This window comes from Scyliorhinus canicula, chromosome 26 (assembly GCF_902713615.1).
Source record: "Scyliorhinus canicula chromosome 26, sScyCan1.1, whole genome shotgun sequence".
Lineage (NCBI taxonomy): Eukaryota > Metazoa > Chordata > Chondrichthyes > Carcharhiniformes > Scyliorhinidae > Scyliorhinus > Scyliorhinus canicula.
In genome coordinates this window covers 8,285,530-8,304,447 of record NC_052171.1, presented here as the reverse complement: position 1 = coordinate 8,304,447, position 18,918 = coordinate 8,285,530, and the positions used below count along the sequence as shown (strand labels likewise).

The following is an 18,918-nucleotide window of genomic DNA, read 5'->3' as shown; positions in this document are numbered from 1 at the left end:
GAGCTGTGAAGCATTTATGCTAACCACCATGCTACCGTGCTGCCCACGGTAGGGGGCAATTGGGGATGGACAATGAATGCTGGCCGAGCCAGTGATGCTCACACGCCAAGAAAGAACAAGCTATTCAAAGCTAATGAATAATTGTTAGATTATAAGCAAAAAAGTGCACATGGAGAAAGAGACGGCTGAACAAACTATAGCCTTTCGTAGCTTTGTGGCCCTGGAAAGATGAGTTTTAATTTAACAAATGAGAGGATGCAGGGAGTAGGATAGCTCATAGAACAGCTTATTTTTAGATTAGGAGAAACACATGATAATATTGATAAAAGAGAGAGCAAGAGAGAGGCTGCTGTTTGTCATATGATATTTGTTAACATGCATTCTCCCAGCTCTCATGGTATAACTCCTTGGAAACGTGGTTTACGTGTCCAGACATTTGCCATGATTAAATATCGAAAGAATTAAAACTCACTTTTTATTTCAAAAGTTAATAAATTTAATGAAAAAGCATCACTTTTACAAAATTATTTAATTATATTGATAATAAAAATCTGACAGTTTATTTATTTACACGTCGGTAGAAAAAGTGAACAACAGATCCAGAAATTGAAGTTTGTCTTGGCTCCAGGTAGAATTGAGCAGCTTCCAGCTTGCGGCCTGTATCAAAAATAACAGAACAAAAACCAAAATACTTGGCGTCAAAAAACAACACAATAATTTGGGCACAAAACACTGATCTTGCAGCTTCACCCAAGTAAATGCATCTCGAAACATGAGTACGAAATCAAGGGCTTTGTAAAAGTCATTTCCTGTCAATATTTTCCAAGTTTCCTGTCATTCTCCCGTGAAGGTAGTGAGCTATAAGGGGCGTTGAGCTCCCGAGGCAGCAGGAGCCCTCCAGGGTTTTAGATGGGCCACGCTTCATGTGAGATGAATGAGCCAATGGTCTCCTTCTCCCCCATAATGCAGCTGTGGCATTTCCTCATGGAGGCCATTTTAGCCACGCTCGATTCCAGCTTAACTTGACATTCCTACACACACCTTACAGCAGATAGGGAACCGAGTCAGAAATTTGTTGCCAAAGTTCACCTACAGTGCCCCAGCGATCAGCCATTTTAACAATGAAAATCTTTTCTCTGCTAAGATGCTGACAGATCAGCTGTGGATTTCCAGAACCTTTCTGTATTCATTGGAAGACAGACCTCCCAGGTCTCGACACGTCAATAGTATAGCATGCACTTTGGTTACCCGTGGAAACGGGACTTTACTGTTCAGCAAACTGCAGCTTTATTTCAACAGTTAAAAGTCAAACCAATGCAAACCTGCCATTTGCCACTAGATGGACCTCGCGACTAAAATTGTTCTCGGACTACTGAAGCTGTTGGCATAAATTGGATTGTGTCAGTGCCCGGTACTTCTTTATTGTGATTAATAACACTTGCAAGATGTCTTTCAATGCTGTAAGACCAGAAGACGTAGGAGCAGACGTAGGCCATTCGGCCCATCGACTCTGCTCCACCAATCAAGAGATCATGGCTGATCTGATAAAATCCTCAGCTTCACTTTCCCACCTTAACCCCATAACCCTCGATTCCCTTACTGATTAAAAATCTATCTCTCTCAGCCTTGAACATACTAAACCGCCCACCTTATACAGCTCTCTGTCGTAAGGAATTTCACAGATTCACTCCCCTCTGAAACAAATTCCTCCCTCGGTCTCAAATGGGCGACCCTGACTCCGAGATTATGCCGTCTGGTCCTAGACTTTGCTACAAGAGGAAACATCATCTCAGCATTTACCCTGTCAAACTCCCCGTGAATCCTCTATGCCTCAATAAACAGGATCATGAGGCAGTTCCCACCACTCTGGTTTAAACAACTGGGACTGTAAACCACACATGACAGGGATGCTCAAAGATGGAGGTGAAAAGAATCTATCACACATGTCTATATGACTTCCTGCCTCTTCCGTATATTTCCAGATAAGGCTGAGCAAATAGCAATGAGTTTCAGCAGAACACCACTCTATCGGAGACACTGCTGCTGTACATACAACTCCCAGTCACTGGTCAGTGTAAATCCCTCACTACAAATGAGGGAACTATCTTCACCTCAGAGTGTAAGGCATTTTTGTACAGATTGGGGGGGATGAGGGTGATCAGGCAGGTAGCAGAAATGGGGTTCCGTCTAGGTTTTTGAATCCCTGGCTCTCCATGTACACTGTTTTCTATGCAAACTTCCATACCGCCTCCAACAAGAATAATTCATCCCTACAGGCTCATCTCATTGTGGAAACCATCTGTACCAGAAAAGTGATTTATCCAGCATCCGTCCTCAACCTGCCTACTTTGAAGGGCTACGCCATTGGACTTTGATTCTGGACCCTGGGCTAACGTGAAACAGTAATTCTCTATGATCTTTGCCCTATACATCTTTCTTTCCTCTTGGTGTGATTGGATCAGAGCAAAACTGAGGGGTTGGGAAAACGGCCGCCATTTACAAAGGGGGAAATCAAAAATCAAAAGCACCTTCCTGTTTATGGGTGGATGGTGAGGGCAGAAATCAGGGCTGTTTAAATTAAAACTCCCTCCTGTCCTTGACGGATGGTGCTGGTCACCATCCAACATTTCCCATCCAGGGTCAATCCAGGCTGGGGACTCGCAATATTTGGGGTTGCAGTGGAGCCGGGAGTGCAGGAGGCGAAAGAGGCCGGTGTTCTGGCCTTTGCGTCCCTAGTAGCCCGGCGGAGGATTCTTCTTCAGTGGAAGGATGCGAGGCCCCCAAGCGTGGAGGCCTGGGTCAACGATATGGCGGGGTTTATTAAATTGGAGAGGGTGAAATTTGCCCTAAGGGGGTCAGTGCAGGGGTTTTTCAGGAGATGGCAACCATTCCTAGATCTCCTGGCAGAACGGTAAAAACAAAAGGTCAGCAGCAGCAACCCGGGGGGGGGGGGGGGGGGGGGGGGTGTTGAATATCTGTTTTTTGCCAATGACGGGCGTTAATTTATTGTTTCTCTTTTGTATTTACGGGGGGGTGGGGGGGTCTGTTTTTTTTTGTTCTTACAATTTTCTGTTATTGTTTTCTTTTTTGTGAAAATGTGAAAATATGAATAAAAATTATTTTTAAAAAAAGACAATGGAAGACAAGTCAAGTTAAATCCTGTCTTTCCCAAGGAGGTATCTGCACAAGTCATTCATGAGTGGAAGCCTTCCTGGCTTTGGACTGTGGGCTCAATTGTGATGCCTCGACTGCTAGCCCAATGTAGACCATGGATTGTCTGGCATTAGCTCAGCCACTTGGGTAGTACCAAGTCCAGCTTCCTCAAACCCCGTTTTCTAAAACCAATCATGTGTGGCATTGCCGCTGCTTCAGCTTTGGTATCACACTGCTCAACTCTTCTCTCTCTTTCACATCATAAACCACTTTGATCAAAACTATCAACCCGAGTAACAAATAGAACAGCCTCCGCCCCGCCCGACAGAAAAGTCGCCGCAGTCTATATTTTACCTCATGGGCCGCTTAGTCGTTGGTTTTGATGAAAACTTTGGGCCGGGAGAATATTTTGATGGCTTCTTCAATCTCCGCCAGCTTCTTCTCGAGGTCAGTGCGCCGATTGCGCATGCCGATGGTGTCCACTCGTACAGGGAACATCAGCAATTGCTTGGTCAGCTGCATTTGGGCTGTGGGGAGGATGGAGGACGATTACGCCACGTGAGCAAGAGCATGTTCTAACACATTGCAAAGGCCAGTACTCGGCGCAATCTTAATGATTAGGCGGCAGCTCCAAACCTTTTTGTTGGGCCTATCTCCGGCAACGCTGCTTGGAAAATGGCTGGAAATACATGGGTATAATAACATTTGAAAGGATTGGCTGTCAGAAGTGGAAAAAAGGGAAGAACAAGACAATTTCAAACAATATCACGTGCTTCAGTCAGCCCAATACTTTGTGTGAATCCTCAGCAGCTCTGTTTGGTGGGCCAAACTCACAAAGCCATTGCAGCTCAATAGAGGATATATCTGCAAAGTGAAACTGCCCACTACCTTTTACAGCTTTGCCAATAATTAAACAGAACGTGAAAGGATGGTAGATATGCCCCATCAGTGGGTTCCACAGAGGAATAGCCCAATAAAATGTTCTAACAGTAGGATTCCGGTGGATTGGCCACGCTAAATTGCCCCTTAATTGGAAAAAAAGAATTGGGTACTCGAAATTTATAAATAAAATTTTAAAATGATACTCCGACAGTGCCTGGATTCTCACAGGATGTGAAGTACCTCTGCTGCAGATACATTGCACACATTAAAGCCCAGTCAAGACTGGGCAGCTCCAAGCTAGCAACATTTGATGGCTTCAGCACCATTTGCAGAACGGCAAGTGCCTCATAATCACTCTAAAAGTCCACGACTGCCACGACTGTGACTGGGTCACAGTTCGATTCCCGGCTTGGGTCACTGTCTGTGCGGAGTCTGCACGTTCTTCCCGTGTCTGCGTGGGTTTCCTCCGGGTGCTCCGGTTTCCTCCCGCAAGTTCCGAAAGACGTGCTTGTTGGGTGAATTGGACATTCTGAATTCTCCCTCTGTGTACCTGAACAGACGCCGGAATGTGGCGATGAGGGGGTTTTCACAGTAACTTCATTGCAGTGTTAATGTAAGCCTACTTGTGACAATAAAGATTATTATTACTGAAGATTAGCAAAGCCTCTGGTTTGGTGGGGTGTTGAGAATGGAAACGTGAATGATAGCTAATCAAAACAGATCTTCCAATTCAGTCTTCTATGTCAGGTTTCTAAGCCTCCAGAGTTTCGAGACTATTACACTCCAAACTTCAGGACAAATGGAATTAAATTCCACAAATACGAAAGCGTAGAATAAGCAGTCTCAATTAAAGCTTTAACCTCCATCTGCAGGCACATCACACATACTTTGTTGGAGGGAGTTGAGTGTCTCCAGACGTTCATTCTCTGGCATCCGAGTGTGGCCAGGAGGCATGCTAGGATCAGGAATATTCTTCCGTCGTTCCTCTTCCTCTTTCCTCCACTGATCCTTCCGTTCAATCAAACTGGAAACAGCCAAAACAGAAATTCGACATCCTCAGTGGTAAAGTAGGAAAATGGAAAATTTATTTACCAGAATTTAGAATTTAGAACAGTACAGCACAGAACAGGCCATTCGGCCCTCAATGTTGTGCCGAGCAATGATCACCCTACTCAAACGCACGTATCCACCCTATACCAGTAACCCAACAACTCCCCCTTAACCTTACTTTTTAGGACACTACGGGCAATTTAGCATGGCCAATCCACCTAACCCGCACATCTTTGGACTGTGGGAGGAAACCGGAGCACCCGGAGGAAACCCACGCACACAGGGGGAGGACGTGCAGACTCTGCACAGACAGTGACCCAGCCGGGAACCGAACCTGGGACCCTGGAGCTGTGAAGCATTGATGCTAACCACCATGCTACCATGAGAAAAATAGAGGGAAAGTGAATGCGGGTGCAACACGTTGGGTGCCATTTTTGTTGGGTGGCACAGTGGTTAGCACTGTTGTCTTACAGCGCCAGGGACCTGGGTTCAATTCCGGCCTCGGGTGACTGTGTGGAGTTTTTTTTTTCCAATTAAGGGGCAATTTAGTGTGGTCAATCCACCTACCCTGCACATTTTTGGGTTATGGGGGCAAAACCCACGCAAACACGGGGAGAATGTGCAAACTCAACGGACAGTGACCCAGGGCCGGGATCGAACCTGGGACCTCGGCGCCGTGAGGCAGCAGTGCTGCCCGTTTGTACTTTCTCCCCCATGTCTGCGTGGGTTTCCTCCGGGTGCTCTGCTTTTCTCCCACAGTCCAAAGGTGTGCAGGTTAGGTGGATTGGCCGTGATCTATTGCCCCTTAGTGTCCTGGGATGTGCAGGTTAAATTACGGGATTATGGGTAGGGAGTGGATCAGTGCAGACTCGATGGGCAAAATGGCCTCCTTCTGCACTGTAGGGATTCTATGAGGCAATTCAACAATTGAACTTGAAGGTTATGTCAACTAATGATTCTGTCTTAAGAAACCAGGGCTAAGGATCCGTAAAATCGATGAAAGAGAAATCAAGATTAATCAGCAACGAGTGATTAAACAGCGTCAACCTTGAGGTTTAAAAGCTTGCAGACGGCAGAAGGAACGAAAACCTGAGGGTATTGAGGTTCTGGGAAAGAGTGAAATAGAGAATGCAGCTCTATTAAACATTGATCTCGACATCGCAAGGGTTTCAAGTGGGTTTCAAGTTCTCTAAAGGGCAAGTAAGCAGTGGACTGATTTAATAAGGAGCAGAAACGGAATGAGAAAACAGAAAAGGGATTGATTAGGCCAATAATTCATGCTTACTACTGAGGCAGCTGTCCTTTATTCTTGCTTATGTAGTCCTGTTGCTCTTTCGCTTTCCTCTCCAGCACATCTGCAAGTGACTGCACAGATTTGGAGCGTCGCACTGGCATTCTCCTTGCATTCTGTGCGTTGTGCCTGACAAAATCGATGTTCAGACCTTTGATTTGAATCTTGAACAGAAAACAACAAGGAGATTGGTAACTGATTTAGATTTATCGTCACGTGTACTGAGGTTCAATGAAAAGTATTCTTCGCGTACAATCCAGGCAGTTTGTTCCATGCATGAAAAAACATAGGGCGTACGATAGACACTCAATATAAATACATAGACATCGGGTGAAGCATACGGAGCTTAGTGCTACTCAGTAGAGAAGGTGTGTGGAGAGATCAGTTCAGTCCATAAGAGGGTCATTTAGGAGTCTGGTAACAGCAGGGAAGAAGCTGTTTTTGAATCTGTTAGTGAGTGTTCTCAGACATTTGTATCTCCTGCCCGATGGAAGAAGTTGGAAGAGTGAGTAAGCCGGGTGGGAGGGATCCTTGATTAGGCTGCCCGCTTTCCCCAGGCAGCGGGAGGTGTAGATGGAGTCAGTGGATGGGAGGCAGGTTCGTGTGATGGACTGGGCGGTATTCACGACTCTCTGAAGTTTCTTACGGTGCTGGGCCGAGCAGTTGCCATACCAGGCTGTGATACAGCCCGATAGGATGCTTTCTATGGTGCATCTGTAAAAGCTGGTAAGAGTCAATGTGGACATGCCGAATTTCCTTAGTTTCCTGAGGAAGTATAGGCGCTGTTGTGCTTTCTTGGCCGTAGCGTCGACGTGATGTGTACATCTAGGAATTTGAAACTGTCAACCATCTCCACCTCGGCACCATTGATGCAGATAGGGGATGGTAAGGAGTTACGGTCCCTTTTTGCCAGCCACACAACAGAACATTTCCAGGCAGCATGTGATCAGGTAAACGTTACAAACAAGCCCAGGAGTGAAGTGTAATAACGCGGGTGCGCAAGACGAATTTGGTCCAAGCCTATACTCACTTCTGTGTTGGCGTCCTCTGCTGCTTCAGCGCAACTCTCTGCTTTCGGTGGACTTGGTGACAAGGATCGTTTCGGGTAAACCCCAGCCCCACATCTGGAGTGTGCTTTGAGATACTGCTGGCTCTCCGAATGCTGGGGGGGCGAACTCGCCTGAGGATGAACAGCAAACGGGAAAGTGGGAAAGGCGCAAAAAACAAGAGCGTCTCCTGCAGTTACGTTAGAAAATGTTGTCAAACTGCAATTTCTGCCACTCTCCCTCATCCTGCTCAGGGAAGCTAAGAGGTGCGACAATGCAGGCCAACGTGACAGTCCTGGTATGTAGGGAACTCATTTGAAACTGCATCAATTGAACCACCACATAAACTAAAAAGGGAAAACACTTGCTGTCCTAAGCTTAGTCCCGGCTGCAGAAAATACTAAAATCCGCAATAACTCCTCAATAAACTGGCTGGTTCCTGCACTTCAGTTGGAGGGTTCTCCTGCGATTATAGGAAAGGGATAGAAAATATATTGTGCAGTCCACAGAGATAAACAAGTGCACCAAAAGCGTCTGTCACACGTTTTAAAGCATAAGATTATAAATAGAGCTCAGTTGGTTAGACGGCTGGTTGGTAATGCAGAGCCAGGCCAGCAGCGTGGGTTCAATTCCTGCACCGGCGGAGGTTATTCATGAAGAGCCCCGTCTTCTCAACCCAACCCTGGGGGGTGGTGCTCCTCAGGTTAAACCCACCACCAGTCAGCTCTCTCCCCTCAAAGGGGAAAGCAGCCCATGGTCATCTGGGACTATGGCCACTTTACTTCCTGAAACATCAAAAGATTTCACGCTAAGATTAAAAGCACTTTTGAAACACTTCCTTAGCAAGTAAACTTCTGAAGAATTACGCTACATTGATTTATTTGCCGTTAACAACCACATTAAAGCAGATAATAAAATGTTTTTGAGTACCCAATTATTTTTTTCCATTTAAGGGGGAATTCAGTGTGTCCAATCCACCTAACCTGCACATCTTTGGGTTGTGGGGGTGAGAGCCACGCAGACACAGGGAGAATGTGCAAACTCCACACGGACAGTGACCCGGGGCTGGGATTGAACCCGGGTCCTCAGCGCCAGTGCTAACCACTGCGCCACCGAGCTGCCCTGCAGATAATAAAATGTAAGCAAAAATCCTGCTTTGGAAATCTGAAAACGAAACAGAAAAAGCTACAAGTACTCAGGCAGCATCTGTGGAGAAAGAGGTCAGTCAGTCGACTTTCCAATTCTTAAGAGCATGAAAAAGGGTCTTAAAACTTGAAAGACCTCTGTTTCTCCACGGATACAGTCTCATCAGCTTTTCCTGATGTTTTCTTTAAGCTAAAACTGTGCTACCCTTCAAGTTGCATCTCTAACCTCTATTCTGATTTGTTTTGTCAGTTTTCACTGCTATACGTGCAACATCTCATTCAAGGTATGTAGCTTGGGAGTGAATTGAGGCTGAGTGTTGACTGTCTATTTGGCCTTGGGAGCGTCATATTCAAGTCGAGGGGCACCTCAGTCACAATGGCTGAGATCAGCGAATGTAACATACACCAAGCATGCAACCTGATGGTGAACCATATCGTGTTTGTGTGCACAAGTCATTGGTGAACCCAGCCTAATGTCAGTGCGGTCTTGTCCTCATGACTACCCCACATCTGTACCTGTAACTGCGCCATCACTTTCGAAGGAACGGCTTCGTACTTCTGGGACTTCCACAGTGCTTTCACAGGTTTGGGGCCATTCAGCTCCCGCTCGTGGTCCTTCTCCCGGCATTTCTTCTGGATCTCACGCATTCGCCGCACATTCTCCTTCTCGTGATCCCTTGGCTCTTTCTCTGCGGAGAAACAAGATTCCTGTCAGATGGGAGGCCCATGGGGCAGATTCTCCAGTGAGCCATCGAGAGGTGTATTGATTTTCACGGTATCGAATTAACGAAGCAGGCATTGCCTTCTCATGAAAACCATGATTACGGCAAATATTTTCATGTCAAGTGCTGCTGATCTTGCAGATAAAATGGTGATAGCACAGGAGACCATTCAGCCCATTGTTTCCTCAGAAAGAGCAACTGACCCTAGCCCCTGTACTTCTCCAATTCTGGTGTCCGGTGCACACCTGATTTTAATTGCGGCACCATTGGCAGCCATCCATGCCTTTAACTGCCTGGATCCTAAACTCGGGAATTCCCTCACCTGCCATTTCCCCAAAGCCCCGATTTAATTTTCTCTTCAGAAATTGACCCACACCCTTTTGAAACGATTTTTAATTTTTAAAATCAATTTAGAGTACCCAATTATTTATTTTTTTCCTAACTGAGGGGCAATTTAGCGTGGCCAATCCACCTAACCTGCACATCATTGGATTGTGGGGATGAAGCCCACGCAGACACGGGGAGAAAGTGCAAACTCCACACGGACAGTGACCCAGGGCCGGGATTCGAACACGGATCCTCAGCGCCGCAGTCCTAGTGCTGACCACTGCGCCACATGCTGCCCCTTTTTGAAAGCAACGATGGACTCTGCCTCCACTGTACGCTCAGGTAGTGCATTCTGGATCCTAACCGCTCGCTATGTGAAAAAGCTTTTCCACATGCTGCCTTTAGTTCTTTTACCAATCGCCTCAAATTCGTTTCCTCCTGTTCCTGATCCTTCCCCTCTCCGCCTCTGGAGTCTATTTATAATGCCTAGTCTTCCATATGCCTTATTAACCACTTTCTCAACCTATCCTGGCACCTACATTGATATGTGCACATATACTCCCAGTCCTTCTACTCCTGTAGCCTCTTTAGAATTGCATCCTTTATTTTCCATTGTTCTTCCTCATTCTTCCTCCCAGAATGCACCACTTCCCCATGTCGGTACACTTCCAATTCTGGCCTGTGCTTTCCCGATTTGCATTGCTCCACCAGTAGCTGCTGGCGATGCCTTCAACTGCCCGGGTCCTAAAATCTGGAATTTTAGCCCCCCTCCCACCAAAAACATCTCAAAATGGTTGATCCCAACTGACAGTGATTTACCACAAGCGGTCTGTCAGATGTCGATCACTTGAGGAAAATAGCCAGCTTAACGTCAAGCAGCAGAACAACAGCTGCCATACAGACAAGGAGAGCTTGAAATCAAAATAAAGCAGACCGTTAAAATAGATGCACCCGATCCCAAAATGTTATTTTATTGTTTGAATAGCTTTCTCATTTATGGAGCTGTATTATTTACCCGGCACAGTGGCTAGCACTGCTGCCTCACAGTGCCAGGGACGCGGGTTCAATTCTGTCTGTGTGGAATCTGCACATTCTCCCCGTGTGTGCGTGGGCTTCTTTCGGGTGCTCTGGTTTACTCCCACAGTCCAAAGACGTGCAGGTTAGGTGAATTGGCCATGATAAATTGCCGTTAGTGTCCAAAGATGTGCACTTTATGGTATTACGGGAATAGGGCAGGGGAGTGGGCCCGGGTAGGGTGCTCTTTCAGAGGGTTAGTGTAGACTCGATGGCCAAATGGTCTCCTTTGCACTGTAGGAATTTTAATTCAGTACCAGAGGCTGTGGATTCCAATCCTAATAGATGCCCAACATAACTCATCCCCTACTCCCCCAAGAAATAAGCTGTATAAGGATCAATTTACTTTTTGGAGACAGTGGTCTGTGCAATGACACTCCTTCCAGTTGTAGCAGCATACCAACAGAGCCCCTTTGCCCTCTTTCCAGGAACTCTCTGCCATTCAAATGCACACGAGGAGCAGGCTGCGATGGGCGGGCACTGTAGCACGATGGGTACAAGGTGGGATCCGGCGCCAACGGTCCCGAGAGGAAGTCCAACTTTAGGCTGTTCCCTTCCAACCGACCCCGAGCTGTAGGCAGAAACAGGAGACAAAAAATTAGAATTCAGTAAAGCCAACCAGTAAATTGATCATTCAGTTACGAGGATCCTCATACTGAGCTGAGGGTGCCAACTTCCAATAGCATTCACTGAATAATGGCCAGGAAACATGGTAGCACAGTGGCTAGCACTGTTGCTTCACGGCGCCAGGGACCCAGGTTCGATTCCCGGTTCGGGTCACTGTCTGTGCGGAGTCTGCACGTTCTCCCCGTGCCTGCGCGGGTTTCCTCCGGGTGCTCCGGTTTCCTCCCACAAGTCCCAAAAGACGCGCATGTTAGGTGAATTGAACATTCTGAATTCTCCCTCTGTGTATCCTGTGGCGACGAGGGGATTTTCACAGGAACTTCATTGCAGTGTTAATGTAAGCCTACTTGTGACACTAATAAAGATTATTATTATTAGGGGTGAGAAACATGGCTATCCTCTTTAGATTCATCCACTAAGCTTAGAATAACCTCGAGTTGATTCACAGCACAGACTGGGATGTAATTTAACATCATAAGCAAAATGTCGAGGGTTTTCTTCCACTATATGTTACAGAATTGTTTGAATTATCAAGCTCTGAGAGAACCTCCAAGACTCTCAAGTGTGTTAAGAGACTTATCACAAACCCGCAGAGATCAATCATCCTCTATACAACATACCCTGGTCAGTGTAGCGATTGGTAAGTCAATTACCAGCTATTTCTTCATCCTACACGATTGATAGTAATCCCCTATTTTCTGATAGGTAAAAGGGCTATTTTAATGCAAATATTAAAGCCCAGTTTTAATACCCATTTTAAAATAAGGATTTCAGTACTCATAACCTTAGGCCATGACAAATCACATAACTTTAACAGAAGCACAAAAGCCTGACACATGCACAAACTAATTGTAGATTAAAACAACAGTTCTGCTGACAAAATGAACAGGCTATTGTTCTAATAAACAGATTTTCAAAGTCAGTTTGACATTAAGAAATGAGCTGTACCGGTCGAAGTAAGCACCATAGCAACATATAATAGCAACATATTGTTCATAATGTGGATAAAGTAAAGTCAGCAGAAAACCAGTATAAACCAGTCTTGATAATAGCACAAATTCCATAGCATGCACAAATATTCAAACATAAAACATTCAGAACTTATGCTGCACATTGAGGATTGACAGTTAACCATCGAATCAAATGTATTTGATTCTCACTCAAACCAATTAGGACAACATAGAGATGTAGACAGGTGGCTTAAGACTGATAAAATTCTCCTTAAACATGATGGTCAGTACTGGCATCTTTATCCAGGATCATTCTATACTTTGATCTAACTACTCGTTATCTCTATTTTCACTTTTCCACTCCAACTCTTGAAGTAAATGCAAGTGAGCAAGAAACCATTTCTGTATTATTTTGAAAGTTAAATTGTTTATAAGTTACTTCTCTTTAAGTCCTTTTGCAAGCCGGACTTTATTGAGAATAGATTTAAGTTTCTCTTATTTGTAATCAAATAGAGGCAATAAAGATTCTTGTTTGCATCCGAGAAGTGTAACTCAAATTTCTACTGAGTTTTAGTGTTGCAACACTTCACTAGATCCGCATGGTAGATCTCTACAACGATGATCATATTTCATGATGATCATAGGATCAGCACAAAACAAAGGCACAATTTAAAACAAAAGTGTAGATAAAATATTAAAATCATCTCCATTAATTAGGTGTCACAAAAGCTTTAACATTGGGTTAATTACAGACAATGCACCTTATCATAATAGGGAGATGAGTTCAGAAATGGGGCGCAAAATAGAGCAGACAATTTAAAGGTTTAAACAGATTGAGGGACAATGCTGTTAGCCCGAGCTCAAAGGGACACACTCATTCCTGGCTGAGTCACGTGCTCCCATTCAGACTTAAACCCGTTTGGAAATGCATAATGTGATTCACCAAAGGCCCATTGTCTTTCGGGACACTCCTGCACGATCACCCATTTCCCATTAACAGAATCTGAATCTATCGAGAGAGAGTAAGAGAGTAAGAGAGCGAGCAAGAGAGAGAGCGGGAGAGAGAGCAAAAAAGAGACATCCTTTTGGCAACAAAGGCAAAAGCAGATGGGCAGCCAAGGAGATCAGGAAACCTGGAAGGAGGAGGCTGTGGAGAGCAGCTAGTCAGGTCACGAAGCCTGCTAGTTTAAAGATGTAAGCAGCCATGGAACAGGTCTTGGAAACTGCCAGAGAGAGAGAGAGAGAGAGATTTGAAAAATAATTCTGAAAGAGATGTCCCAACAGAAGAAAGATTGTTTCCTAAATGAAAGTGCTGCCTTTGCTGGATGTGCAAGTGGAACGAGAGCTCTATTTAAATGCCACATGTTGTTTAATGGGACTTTGTGCGTTAAGGTTAAGAAACTTCATATAATCTGGTAGTGTAAGAACGGTGAAATTTGAAAGTTTAAGTATTGTTTTAGTTTCTGTTGTTTAAATAATGTTTTGTTTATAAATAACAATGCTCAATTTCTTCTGTTATCACACCCAGAACTAATCTATCTTTACTGCACAATCTTAAAACTTAAAAACATTGTGTGTCTGGATCTTAACCTTTGTTGAGCACTGACCAGGCGTCCGTAAGAATCTTCACTCGCAGAATTACCTGTATCGGGTGCTTGACTACATTTCTGTATTTTAAATCATTCCCAATTATTGTACATATAAAATAATTGAACCTCTCAGTTAGATTCCAGGTTGTAACATTCTCCCAAGCTTATAGAATTGTATGTACATTAACAATACTCGGCTTCCAAAATAACAAGGTAAAGACACTTATTTTGTACACTTTGCTCTTGTTGACGTCTTCTGGCGTCACCAAGATGGATTCCTGGTGCGCAGAATGGACAAGGGGGTGGTCAGGCATGGCGAGCCAAATAAATTCCCCCTCCGCACGGCTTATGCTTGGTCTCCTCGCAGGTCAGATGAGGCCATTCAGCCGAGAATGGAAAAGGCAAATGGAAGCACTTCATCCGCACAAACTCACCCGACAGTGGCCGCCGGTAGAAATCTGGGAATAGCGTTGGGTCCGGGGGAATGGGACCAGATATCTTGGAGGGGCCCTCGGACATCTTTGTTTCCTCGCAGTACTGCAAGAAAGCAATGTCAAAACAGTTTGATTGAAAAACCAGGTAAAAAGAACAAAAGTAGGCAAACATCATTCAGCACCTGTGCCTCAACACCTTTGCCTGTGCTTGTCCCATATCGCTGGACACCCCTACTTCACAAAAAAACGTCCCATTTCAGTCTTCGAAATTTCATTTGATCTCCAGCGTCAGGGTCTTTTGAAGGACAGAAGTGCAGATTTACACCTACCTGCGAAAACATGCATCCTGATTTCTCTCCCAAATATTCTCGTTCTAATTTTACCCCCTCCTGGCCGTTTGGAATTCCCCTGCAGAAGCCAAGACCCTCTGCAGTTACTGTATTAGATTTGCCACCTTATACACCAATTAAATCCAACAAGGGATTCAGGAATAATTTTGTTACTCAAGAGAGTGGTTGGAGTGTGTAACTCACTCCCACAATGTGCGAGGTGAATAACATAATATTTATTAGTGTCACAAGTCAGCTTACATTAATACTGCAATGACGTCACTGTGAAAATCCCCCAGTCGCCACACTCCGGCGCCTGTTCGGGTACACAGAGGGAGAATTCAGAATGTCCAATTCACCGAACAGCACGTCTTTCGGGGCTTGTGGGAGGAAACCGGAGCACCCGGAGGAAGCCCACAGAGACACAGGGAGGACGTGCAGACTCCGCACAGACAGTGACCCAAGCGGGAATCAAACCAGGGTCCCTGGCGGTGAAGCAACAGTGCTAACCACTGAGCCACCGTGGATATATTAAAGTACATGAGGGAGAGGGAGAAGGGAAGTTTCGCGAATAGTTTGATGGAGGCAAATGTGGAGCATAAATCTTGACATGAACCTACAAGGTTGACTGGCCGTGTTGCTGTGCTGTAGATTTGAGGTAATTCTATGCATTTCGACCTGTCCTGAGGTACAGTGCCCAAACTTGAACACAGTGCTTCAGGTGACACCCCAGAAGAGTCGTATCGGACTGTTTCTCTCTCCCCAGATGCTACCAGAGCTGCTGAGTTTTTCTGTTTTTGTTATACTCCAGGTGAGGGCTGTCCAGGGCCCTGTACCCGATCAGAAGCATCGATTCCTCACTATTCTAATTTTAGATAACTAGTCCGTCAATCTTTTGGAATTTGTTTTTCTACCCGTCCAATTAGACTTTAGTGCGCATGAACGACACGCTTAAATGTCTTTGCTTCTCCTCTGCTCCGAATCAATCGCTGTTGTTTTTCGATTTGACTCTTTCTCGAATCCAGAGTTGCAGTACCACAACGTTGAACTCCATTTTGTCATGGTGTTGCTCATTGCGCTTAATCCGGCAATGTTTCCTGTCACTTCCTGCTCCATCTGCTGTGCCTGCGCAGTGTAATGCTCAAGCTCGGGCAGAACGGTAGCACTGTGGCTTCACAGCGCCGGGGATCGATTCCCGGCTTGGGTGACTGTCTGTGGGGAGTCTGCACGTTCTCCCCGTGTCTGCGTGGGTTTGCTCTGGTTTCCTCCCACAAGTCCCTAAATGTGCTGTGAGGTAATTTGGACATTCTGAATTCTCCCTCCGTGTACCCGAACAGGCGCCGGAATGTGGCGACTAGGGGCTTTTCACAGTAACCTCATTGCAGTGTTAATGTAAGCCTACTTGTGACACTAAAGATTATTAAATTAACAATGTTCTCGTACTTCAACCAAGTAAATCACCGTCGAATGGATGAGGTCCCAGGACAGCACTGGGGAAGCTGCTTGCAATCTGCAGCAAAAATCAACGTATCCCAAAATATCTTCAGGGATTAGGAGGCTGGTCCTTTTGCCTCCAGTGTGACTTTCTGTTTTACCCTCTCCTGTCTGGCTGTTCCATCAACTAAATGGGAAAGTGAGCACACCAAAACAGTAATGGGCAGATGGATTCTTTGTTCCTTGGTCAGTGAATGATGAAGCTTCAGAAAGATATGACACAAAAAACTGAAATCTCCGATTGTAATTCACTGGTGCGGCAAAACCTCGTATGGTTCGTTACTTTATTTCTGTAAAACAAACCAATATTTTTTATTTATTTATCCATGGGATGTGGGCGTCACTGGCTGGGCCAGCATTTATTGCCCATTCCGGAGGGCATTTAAGAGTCAACCACATCGCTGTGGGTCTGGCATCACATGTAGGCCAGACCGGGTAAGGACGGCAGATTCCCTTCCCTAAAGGACTATAGTGACCCAGATGGTTTTTTCCAACAATCGACAATGGTTTAATGGTCATTAGATTTTTAATTCCAGGCCTTTCATTGAATTAAAATTTCACCATCAGCCCTGGTGGGATTTGAACCCGGGTCCCCTTTACCCTGGGCCTCTGCATTGCTACTCCAGCGACAATATCACGGCGCCACTGCCTCCTCAATGGAGGACTGTGTATTTGTGATTCTAAATACGAACAGATCAGAATGCTGTCGCCAATTTAGGCCCTCAATGTACAAAAGCTTCAGAGCAATAAAAGCGAATCAAGACGGCAAATGATAGGGCGGCACGGTGGCGCAGTGGTTAGCACTGCTGCCTCACGGCGCTGAGGTCCCAGGTTCGATCCCGGCTCCGGGTCACTGTCCGTGTGGAGTTTGCACATTCTCCCCGTGTCTGCGTGGGTTTCGCCCCCACAACCCAAAGATATGCAGGGTAGGTGGATTGGCCACGCTAAATTGCCCCTTTAATGGAAAAAAAAAAGAATTGGGTGCTCTGAATTTATAAAAAAAGACAGCAAATGATGGTCAGGTACATAACCAGGTGAACTGTGAAATGACAAGTTCATATTCTGGAGGTGGACCCAGTGTGAGAACGCTAAATTTATTGATGAAGGATTATGAGATTCTGAATCGGACTTTTACATGACTTGGTCCAGCAGGATAAATCACTAAATCAAACTCCACACAGACAGTCAGGCGAGGCTGAAATTGAACCCTAGTCCCTGGCGCTGTGAGGCAGCAGTGCTGACCACTGACTACTGTGCCATCTTGCCGCCCAGGGTCCGTGAACAAAAAGGTTTCAGAACCACTATTCTAATTCTCGTTTTATTGCAGGATTAACAGCAGCCTGTTCCAAGTTGTTTGCTGGTCAGAAACATAGCTGGGACCATGGATCCATAGGACAGGGTTTGAGGAAGGGGCGGCAGGGTCTGGGGGGAGGAAGGGGACTGCAGGGTCTGGGGGGGCGGCAGGGTCTGGGGGGAGGAAGGGGGCGGCAGGGTCTGGGGGGAAGGGCGGCAGGGTCTGGGGGGAAGGGGGGCAAGGTTTGGGGGGGAAGGGGGGCAGGGTTTGGGGGGGAAGGGGGGGAAGGGGTCTGGGGGGGGAGGGGGGAAGGGGGATAGGGTCAGGGGGGGGGAAGGGGATAGGGTCAGGGGGGAAGGGGGATAGGGTCAGGGGGGGAAGGGGGATAGGGTCTGGGGGGAGGGGGGATAGGGTCTGGGGGGAGGGGGGATAGGGTCTGGGGGGAGGGGGGATAGGGGCTGGGGGGAGGGGGGATAGGGTCTGGGGGAGGGGGGATAGGGTCTGGGGGGAGGGGGGATGGGGGGAGGGGGATAGGGGGATAGGGGGATAGGGTCTGGGGGGAGGGGGAATGGGGGGAGGGGGATAGGGGGATAGGGTCTGGGGGGAGGGGGGATAGGGTCTGGGGGGAGGGGGGATAGGGGGAGGGGGATAGGGGGAGGGGGGATAGGGTCTGGGGGGGAAGGGGGATAGGGTCTGGGGGGGAAGGGGATAGGGTCTGGGGGGGAAGGGGATAGGGTCTGGGGGGGAAGGGGGATAGGGTCTGGGGGGGAAGGGGGATAGGGTCTGGGGGGAAGGGGGATAGGGTCTGGGGGGAAGGGGGGTAGGGTCTGGGGGGAACGGGGGTAGGGTCTGGGGGGAAGGGGGGTAGGGTCTGGGGGGAACGGGGGTAGGGTCTGGGGGGAACGGGGGTAGGGTCTGGGGGGAAGGGGGGTAGGGTCTGGGGGGGAAGGGGGAAAGGGTCTGGGGGGGGAGGGGGAAGGGGGATAGGGTCTGGGGGGGAGGGGGAAGGGGGATAGGGTCTGGGGGGGGAGGGGGAAGGGGGATAGGGTCTGAGGGGAGGGGGGTAGGGTCTGGGGGGAGGGGGGAAGGGGGATAGGGTCTGGGGGAGGGGGGATAGGGTCTGGGGGGGAGAGGGGGCAGGGTCTGGGGGGAAGGGGGCAGGGTCTGGGGGGGAAGGGGGCAGGGTCTGGGGGGGAAGGGGGCAGGGTCTGGGGGGGAAGGGGGCAGGGTCTGGGGGGGAAGGGGGCAGGGTCTGGGGGGGAAGGGGGCAGGGTCTGGGGGGGAAGGGGGGGGTGTCCGGGGGGGAAGGGGGGGGGAGTGTCCGGGGGGGGGGGGGGGGGGACAGCGACTCACCCTCCGGACCGGGACCTCAGCCGCTCCAACCGTCCGCACGTCGACGCTGCGTCATTGCGTCACGTTCGTCGTCATGGCAGCCGCGTCCCTTCGTCATCCACCCGTCCCTCCACCCAGCCAGACTCTGACTGTCAATATCAGGGTAACACAGAGTCTGACTG

At 47.4% G+C, this 18,918-nt stretch overlaps 1 protein-coding gene across 2 annotated transcripts; it reads right to left on the bottom strand.

Annotated features, from left to right (window-relative positions):
- Positions 1–472: 472 nt before the first annotated feature.
- Positions 473–18,842, bottom strand: enkd1 (enkurin domain containing 1). 2 transcript variants are annotated; one of them, XM_038785520.1, is made up of 9 exons: positions 18,758–18,842; positions 14,288–14,390; positions 11,037–11,261; positions 9,084–9,256; positions 7,407–7,556; positions 6,371–6,540; positions 4,923–5,059; positions 3,508–3,680; positions 473–657 (listed from the first exon to the last, which is right to left on the bottom strand). In XM_038785520.1, the coding sequence occupies exons 2-8, from the start codon at positions 14,370–14,372 to the stop codon at positions 3,520–3,522; spliced, it is 1,101 nt and encodes a 366-aa protein (XP_038641448.1). In that variant the 5' UTR covers positions 14,373–14,390; positions 18,758–18,842; the 3' UTR covers positions 473–657; positions 3,508–3,519. The 2 variants fall into 2 exon arrangements, with proteins under 2 accessions (XP_038641448.1, XP_038641450.1); XM_038785522.1 differs by lacking the exon at positions 18,758–18,842 and adding an exon at positions 16,060–16,078.
- Positions 18,843–18,918: the final 76 nt, after the last annotated feature.